This window comes from Dendrobium catenatum, unplaced genomic scaffold (assembly GCF_001605985.2).
Source record: "Dendrobium catenatum unplaced genomic scaffold, ASM160598v2 fragScaff_scaffold_1238, whole genome shotgun sequence".
In the NCBI taxonomy this organism is placed as follows: Eukaryota; Viridiplantae; Streptophyta; class Magnoliopsida; order Asparagales; family Orchidaceae; genus Dendrobium; species Dendrobium catenatum.
The window spans coordinates 240016-249601 of record NW_021319700.1 but is presented as its reverse complement, the minus strand read 5'-3'; the positions used below and the strand labels follow the sequence as shown (position 1 = coordinate 249601).

The following is a 9586-nucleotide window of genomic DNA, read 5'->3' as shown; positions in this document are numbered from 1 at the left end:
TTTCTCACCAAAACTGAAGTTGATCCGATGGAAACTGCTGTCCACAGCAGAAATCTGCTGTTTACAGCAGAAAAACAGCAAATTGACAAGGAAATCTGATAGAAAACGAAGAAAAACTCTTGTATTTCACTAGTAGATGAATAAAACAGCAAAGATACAATTGATCCTCAATTCGAGAGGAGGATCGATCTCTCCCAAATCTCTAGACGCCGCTAGAGCCCAAAGAAACCCTAAATCTACGAGATCTCAAATTTCAGCCAAATTCAAGATGCTCAAACCATTGGAAAATCTACTATTTAATGCATACAAATCAAAAGGAAATCCCTAAACAGTCCCTACATTCAAATTTCCCTCTCAAAACGCTAAAAAACGCTTCCTAAAATGATCTCTTCGGCTGGTCGGGCCGCTCGATCTCTGCAGGAGGCGGAGATCGGTCGCTCTTTGCGACTTGCCGGTCCTGTGCGGACTGGCTGGACCGGTCCAGTGGACCGGTCTAACAACTACCAAGTTTTTAAACTTATGTGTAGATTTTGCATGATAATTATGTTCTCTGTCCAGTAAGCAATTCTTACTGTTTAATAATTTATCTTTGGTAATTTTTCTGTTGCCAAAGTTTACTAGTGTTCAACTATGAGGGTTTTTAAACTTAAGTATAGATTTGTCTGATAATTATGTTATCTGTCCAGATAAGTTTGCTTGACCGAACAGAACTCCAGCAGAGGATTAAAATGTTCTGTGCAAGTCGTACTTCGCCTGAGCATTGGCTCAATAACCAGCCCCCAAAAAGAGTTGAAATTCAAAAAGCTCTTGGAAACCACCTTGTGTGGAAAGACAGGTGAGAATTACAATTTCATTGTTCTTTACTTATAATGATGCTATGAAATTTGGGCATCATTTATTTAATAAATATGTCAGTTACATTTATTTAGCCTGATCAATAATATGCTTCAAGATTCTTCATCCACTACTTTCAAGCAATCTCTTTACATTTATTTAGCCTGATCAATAATATGCTTCAAGATTCTTCATCCACTACTTTCAAGCAATCTCTTAAGACTTTGAAAGTTATGTTCCGAGTACTTAACAATTGCGGTTAATTGGATTTTATTATTTTCTGGATTAGCATGCAAAGAATTGTTATAGCTTGTAATATAACTCAGGTTTTGGCATATATTATAAGTTCACTTAGCAGATACGGTCTTCAACAGTAGGTTAACATTTATAAGTTTCTGTTACCATCTACTTCAGGTTTATCCTTTGAAAGCCTAATATCCACTTTTCTAAATTCCAAAGTCTAACTTTCTTTTTCTTTTCCACCATTATTCTATCAATTTCTCAAAGCTTGCCTCCTGGATATCCGTTCTTGTTGCAAGAGACCCAACACATTTATATGAAAAAGTAGGAATTTTGCCATCACTTATCGTTCAATCAGTTTAGTCTGCTGAAATAACCTGTTCGTTTCAGTCTATAGAGATCATAATAAAGTGTCAGCTTTGAGGAAATATAGGGGATTTTGGATGGTGATCACACTGGACCAGATTATCTTACTTTTGAGCTCTTCTGTTCAGCATAGATGGTAACATGACTGAATCGATAATTGGTTATGATATTCTGTGCTAGAAAAGCTTTACTAGCTTTAATGTGTGCAAATTAAAAATGCTGTGCGTCTTATAAAATTTTCAAAATGTTGGTTTTCGGTGGAGGCTATCATGCTCCATTACAAAAACACACATGTGTGCAAATTAAAAGCTTGCATGCCATTTGAAAGAAAAGTCAAAACTTCTGTATGTATTCCAGCCACATGCATCATTCTCTTTATTTTAACATCTGAGAATGTTGTATTGGTTAAAATAATGAATGAAATTTGTATTCATCTAAACAATTTGAAGTTTCAAACAATGCACTATGATTCCTATTTTTCGAAATAAACATTGGACTGAAATATGCAAAAAATATTTTATTTATGTTTGCATCAAGCCTTCATTATCTTTTAAGAAGAAAATTCATTATAAAAATACAAACTCGCAAGTTCACCATTCATATGATAACTCACAAAGTTAATATTCTAGCTCGTTCATCTATTAGCTAGTAGACAGAGTTGGCATGGTTCAAATGACAAAAATAAAATATTCAAATACCTCGATGATGATTGTTGAAAGCAAATATCAAGTGGAGGGAACTGCATCTTTCAAAATGTTGGGTCAACTACCCAGTTTTAATCCTTGCTTATGAAGTTAATTTCTAGTTCAAATTGCTTTATAGCTTGCTTTCTTGGATTCACACGTGTTAGATCTTTGCATGCATTGAACTTGAAAACATGTATCACAATTCATTTCTCATTCACGTTTTTCCTCCCCATTGCTTGTCAGTAAATTTTTAGATGCGATTGTTTATTTTGCATGTAGATTTTGATACCATTCTTTATCACTGTCTGAAGTGCATGGTGCTATAGGCATTCCTAATGGCTTCACTAAGAGCTCTCTCGGGTTATAAACGTAAACCAAGCACTTATCATCTCAAACCTAAAATTCTCTCAAATAAATTTAAACTTTTTTCCGATAGACTTTCCTAAAGAAGATTGACAGGTCACTGGTGGAATTGGAAGTGCACTGCTCTTGAGGGAATCTTAGTAGCAAAATACTGACGATAAGAGAGGAGTTTGGTCTTGCAATATTAGCATTCATCGTCGGGCTAGCTAAGTGGTGCTAGAGCACAAACACAAACACCTAGTAAGTAGCAACCTGTTTAAAGATTATAATATGACCGACATCTATGGGCTCTATCCCTATTTTTGGATGGTTAGTTGCTCTGTAAGTTTGGGAACAAAGATTCATTGCATGGATGAATGGTTCTTCTGCCACATGGACCATATCACTGTTGGTGCAAGTTAGGATGAGTGTTTCTTCATAGCATTTGTTTCAATCGTTTGAAACTTCAGCATTGCGGGAGTGAGGAACTCCTGGTGTAAATTCTTGGTTTAGATATTATTTTCAGATATCCTTTATTCTACCTGCTTTAATCATTTTTATATTTATTATAGACCCATAATCATGGTGTTTGTTTAACCTACTTGGGTAATTCTATGGCATGGCATTCAATATAATAACCTTTGCCTACCTTTTTTTACAAGCTACACTGAGTTCTATTTCCTTTTAAGGTATGGCAATGGATTTATGTTACCCACCTGGTTATAAATATCTTATTATCTCCAGTTGATGGTTTTTTTGTTAATTCCTTGGGTTCTTACTTGCATGTTATTTCCATGGCATTTGCAGGTACCCTCCTTTTTTTGATGATATTGCTGCACGACTGGTCCCTGTGATTCCACTAATCATTTATAGGTTAATTGAAAATGATGCTACTGATATTGCTGAAAGAGTTCTGGCATTATATTCTTCACTTCTCATCTTCCACCCACTAAGATTTACTTTTGTTCGCGATATCCTTGCATATTTTTATGGTCATCTCCCAAGCAAGCTTATTGTTCGCATACTCAAAGTTCTCGACATTTCAAAGGTCATTATGGCTTCATTTCCTAATATCAACTTTTGTTCTCTCTGCATGTTCCTTTTTTTTTTTTTTTTATTGACTTCAAACTTTTCTTCAGATTCCGTTGTCAGAGTCATTTCCTCAATATGTTTCATCAAATCCACCTATCTGCCCACCCGTGGACTACTTTGCTACTCTGTTAGTAGGCTTGGTGAATGGTGTTATTTCTCCATTAAACAGTAAATCAAAATCTGAGACAGCGAGTGAGCCTTCTGGCATTTCTGGCCGTCCAACAATAAGCAAAAGTCAAGCATCTCCTCAGTCAGCATCAGCCAACAATGCTGATGGGCAGAAAGCATTTTACCAAAATCAGGATCCAGGGACGTATACACAGCTTGTCCTGGAAACTGCAACCATTGAAATACTTTCACTTCCAGCAACAGCATCCCATATAGTATCTTCACTAGTTCAAATTGTTGTTAATGTACAGCCCTCACTAATTCAGTCTACCAATGGCCTGCAAGGGCTGTCAGGGGGGTCTGGGCAGACTTCTGGTCTCCCAACATCTCCATCGGCCGGAGGGTCCGAATCATCTGGGCCAAATCGTTCAGCTCCAGCACCTGGAATAAATGCTACCAATTTTGTTTCCAAAAGTGGTTACTCATGCCAACAATTGTCTTGTTTAATGATTCAAGCATGTGGGCTTCTATTAGCCCAGCTCCCACCTGAATTTCACTTGCAACTCTATTCGGAGGCTTCTCGTATAATTAAAGAATGTTGGTGGCTTACTGATGGCATGAGGTCAATTAAGGAGCTGGATTCAGCTGTTAGTTATGCTTTGGTGGATCCATCATGGGCTTCTCAAGATAACACCTCAACCGCCATAGGTATAACTTGTGCAGTTTGTTCTTTTTGTGTAATCACTTTGTTGTTAAAGAAGTCCAGAACCATTCAAATCCACCATGAATACTTAAATCAAGAAACCTATATGGTTATCTTAGAAAGCTTTTAGCTACACTTGACCAAGTCAATGACCATGCAAAGGACCCTATGATGAAATTTTGCTAGCATACTAGCCTCTTGTTAGTTTTTGGCTCATCACAGGCATGTCATTTAAAATACATCATATTAAATGGTCATGGTTTAAAAACTGGTGCATATGTTGATGGCTTATATTCTGTATACATTTAGGACCCTAGGACATAATTATATTATTCAACAGCATTAGTAGATGTTGGCGTAATCAATTTTGTATGGAAAAGGATTGGCTTAAGTACATTCGCTAAATTTAGGATGGTAATTTTATGCGAGCTTAGCTACCTATTTGTGAGCAAACAAGAAATCTTAGAATTTTAAACCCTTTGTGTTGGCTGTTAGAACAGTTTCTTTAGCTCCACAAATTTGAGGATCTTTCAGCAAAAGATATGACACCACTAATTGTTTCTTGAGATCTAGCTTGAATTTTTTATCACAATAAAGTGCCTAACGTGGGAATGTCACGACAGGTTAAGGTATAATTTTTAAAGAATACCCTCATCGCTTCTAGCAGAGGACATAAAGGTTCTAGTCCATGATCTAAAGCCTCGATATCACATTCTGATCTATGATAAGGCTTGACACAGAAATATGGAGTTTGCACATTAAAACCAAGATACACACTGGTTATTATTTTTTTTTTAATGGAGACCTGACAACATTATGGTGGACTATAGTATATATATTTGAGTAAATTAGTGGTGATTCTTAGAATTTGGGACAACTCGCTGAACAAAAGAAGATTGATCTTGCCATCTCAATCACTTGAGCTGATCACAGGGAAATCCTAGTGGGGAATTTATAAACTAATAAGGTGAATCATTTAGTTTGGGGTAATTTGAAGACATTGAAGTTCCTTCCCAATTTAAATTTGCAGTTTAGCTTAGCCACGAAACTATGAATTGCTTGACCAAGGAGAATAATCCAATCAATAGTTCAAATTTTTAATAACAGTTGAAAGTTTCAAATATATAAATGGGATGAACTTTATCCTGCTAGAAGGAGAATCATCATTTTCGTGTCATTTAGTTTTTTGGTGTCACAAACTTTAAATATAAGATCAACATAACTCATTTTTCTTCATGTTTATTAAGACTATAGGCTTATGTGGCTTTAATCATTTTTAAGATGTTTGATCATCATTTATATGCACCAAAATTTTCTCATTGGATGATTATAATTACATGAGAGAATAATTGTTACTTCTAATTGTAGAGATTTTCAAATGTTTTAGGATAAAAAACGTGGGTTATTAATGATATTTTGTATGTATTGAAGAATATTTATTGCGAAAAGTCCAGGTAAAAGTAAATTTTTAATGTGATGTTGATTTTGAAGGTTTATATAGTGTTATATGTAAAGCTATAATTCGGAGAAGAATAGTACATCTTTCAGTGTGTGTGTGTATATATATATATATATATTCACACAATCATATTATGCATGGTGTCAGATAAAGTTTTATAAATGGGTTAATGAAAAGATTCACGACGCCTCTAAAGCCATGTAGTGAGATTGCTACCATGTGGTCATAACCCATGCCATTGTTTTGTTGTATAATAATATATAACCGTGTGATCCAAATCTGTCTAATTGTTCCTTTTCGAATTATTTGTGATAACTAAAACTAGTGCTTCTCAATTGCTTTGTTCCAGGAAATATAGTTGCCCTTCTGCATTCTTTCTTTAGTAATCTTCCACATGAGTGGCTAGAATCCACACACACTATCATCAAACATCTTCGTCCTGTGACATCAATTGGAATGATGAGAATAGCATTCCGTATAATGAGCCCATTGCTGCCACGTCTTGCCTTTGCCCGCCCACTTTTCATGAAGGTATGCTAATTTCTATGAAGAGTTTATTTTTCTGCCAAACTAATTGATATGGTTTCACTTGCGTAACCTTTTTATTTTGGAAGTTGAGTTTAAAACTATGCAGAAGATCATCAACAAACACAGATTCACTAAGCATGCTTCATTTAAATCAACTTTGCTGGTTTAAACAAGTACTATGTTGGATATTACTGTTCTCATCCTGCATATTTTTTTCCATTGATTTATTTGAAAGTAGAAACAATACAACTCTCATGTATTGTAGCTAGAACAGTTTAGATATAACTTTGCACTAGTAATCTTTGAGTTTACCTATGTTTCTTTAATCCTATGTTAACTTACAGTTCACCACATGCTGTATGTCCATGCTAGTTACTGTTGTTATTTTCCATGAATTTTTCCTTCGTCTTAAAGTAAATGACCGGTTCACTCATTGATATTCCTTCTATTAACTTGAAAATGCAGTTCTTGCGATTCTTAATTTATTAAATGATGCTTCTTCTTGATTTTTTTATTTTTTTTTTATTTTTTTTTTTTTTTGAAATTTTTTTTTTTTTTTTTTTTTTTTTTTTTTTTGAAATTTTGGTAATCCCAGGTATGATTCTTGCTCAATCTTACAAATTATGTTACAAGTACGGGGATATTTGTTAAAAGGTTCCCCGTTCATTAGCGAAGAGCAACTAGGCCCCCCCTTATTTTAAAATTCACTGGATGTGCTCCTTAAGCTCCCTGGTGGTAAGCAACTACATCCTTCTCAAGGATTATCTGTTAGAATGGAGCAATTTAATTGTCATGAACCAAATTAACTTTTGGCTATAAGAGAGAGAGAGAGAGAGAGAGAGAGAGAGAGAGAGAGAGAGTGGAAAATGATATGAGGGAAGGAGAAACTAGGGAAGGGATGAAATAAATCTTGAATGAGAGAACTAGAGTTAAATAGATGGAAGGAGATCAATGATGAATGGTGATATAAAGTTATAGATAATTAGATGGGGAAACGAGTAAGCATTAGCAACAACATCAAGCCCTTATCCCACTACTTGGGGTCGGCTACATGAATCATTTTTCTCCATTGTCTTATTTAGCAAAAAACTTTCATTTAAATCTAATTAAAAAAAGGTTACTTCTAATGCTTTCTAACCAAGTTTCTTAAGTCTTCCTCTACCTTTTTAACATAGGTCAAATATAATGCATCTACTCTCCTAACCAAGTCATCGAAAGGCCAACATTTTATGTGACCAAACCATTTGAGGTGACTCTCTATTCTTATCTAACATTAGAGCTGCTCCAACTTTTTCACATATATACTTGTTTCGCATTATTTCTTTAAGTGTAAAGCCACTCATTCACCTAAGCATCCTCATCTCTGCAACATTTAACTAAATTTTATATTTATCTTTTAGTTGTTGTTTTGTTGGCTGAAAAAAAAAAGCAATATAAAGAATTGCGGTGTAAAAATTATTGTAGTGTATTTCAAATACTTTGGAACTATTTGGATGAGTGTAAAATAAATGTGATTTTTTTTTTCTCAAGTAAAATGAATGCTGTGTAAAGCATGATTAGTGGCAGGCAGTAGTGGCTAGCTATGACGACTGACGGTGGCAGGCAATGAAGTTCTAGTATATTTGAAAATCCTCCAAATTGGAGGAACTCCAATTACATTAAAAATGAATTATATGGTGAATTTCAAACACACCAAAATCTTATTAAGGGTATATTTAAATTTAAAACTTGGCTATTCTCATCTAGGGGTGTCCTTCCAACTTGATGTTTTCGAACAACTTGTGTTCAACTGTTGACCTTCATGTTATACCCAAGAGATCAAAAGAGGGAATAAAGCTCAAAATCCAGAATACATACCTCACGTCCATGGGATCCAGGAATCCTGTAGAAATCGCGGCCTGCTACAGTACCTAGCTCTGCAAACGGCGCCGAATCGATCTCTTCCCGCAAATCCTGCTATATCGGCGTCGCTCCCGTCTCTTCCCGTGAATCCCGCGATGACAGCCTCGATCGCCCCTCTCCAGCTTCTATAAAAGCCAACCGATTGGGCTCTCACAGGGCACGACTCTTCTCCCGTTCGCTACCCACGAGCTCCCGTCGCTGCTTTCTCGATCCCGTCGCTGCTGCCCTTCTCTGATCCCACAAGCCGAGAGCAACGAGCAGCTCCCTCTTCTCATACGAACACCACCCGATCTCCTCTGCCCTTGTCGTGTCCGTCCAACCTCCGGCAGAGAGAAGCCGAGAGAGAGAGAGAGAGACCTACCTCATTCGATGACTTTCCCTGCTGGTCCGATCGGAAGAAGCAACCGGAGCTCACTGGCATGAAGTTAACATTCTCCCTTTGACGCCGCTACCCCGACTCCACTTCTCTGGACGGGTCCCTTCTGCCTGCTCGATCGGAAGTTATAACATTTTTTATCGGAAGCAAGCACAATAGCTCAAAGGCTGTGAAGGTAACTTTGCTCCCTTTCACGTGCTTCTCGGCCAAATCCCTTTGAATCCACCGAAACAATGGATTAATTTTATTATTATTATAAATAATTTAATTATAATTATATTAATTAAATATAATTAATTACAATTATTATTTTTAATTAATCAGAATTTATAAATTAATTATTATTAGTTAATATTAATTAATTATATTTTATTAAAAGTAATTAATATTAATTAAGTTATAATTGATTCTAAATTAGTTATAACTTATTATATTAATTAATCTTAATAATTTTAATTAATTATTTTAATTAATGATAATTAATAAAAAAATGAATGATTAATTAAGAATAATTATTTAATTAACCTTATTTATTTAATGTTAATTATAATTAATAAAAGAAAAAAATACATCTCCCTTGATCCTCGAACCGACACCGCCAACCCTGCGAAGGTACGGACTTTCTAAACTCAGATTCTCGATTTCGTTGTGTGCGGCGGACCGGAAAACCGCCTATACACGCCTTTATTGCGCATGGTGGGATGGGACCCCGGTCCGACGCCTACGACGAGGCAGAAATCACCTAAACTCTACTTCAGCGTTTGTGGCGCACCGGAAAACCGCCTATACACGCCTTTATTGCGCTTGGTGGGAAGGGACCCCGGTGCGGCACTTACGGCGCGACGGGATCACTTATAAGTACCCCCGAGCTTGGGGAAAGCAAATTGTGTCTTTTAAACAGGTACAGTCGAAGACCCCATACACGCCTTTATTGCGCGTGGTGGGAGAAA

At 36.1% G+C, this 9586-nt stretch overlaps 1 protein-coding gene across 1 annotated transcript in view; it reads left to right on the top strand.

Moving 5' to 3' along the window:
- The window catches only part of LOC110098158 (mediator of RNA polymerase II transcription subunit 23), a gene marked incomplete at its 5' end in the record, with an annotated part of 70997 nt that overhangs the window by 57042 nt on the left and 4369 nt on the right, over nucleotides 1-9586 (top strand). The window contains 4 exon segments of the mRNA XM_020824891.1: nucleotides 687-835; nucleotides 3276-3516; nucleotides 3608-4376; nucleotides 6180-6361. Of these exon segments, the coding sequence (XP_020680550.1) occupies nucleotides 687-835; nucleotides 3276-3516; nucleotides 3608-4376; nucleotides 6180-6361 (1341 nt within the window).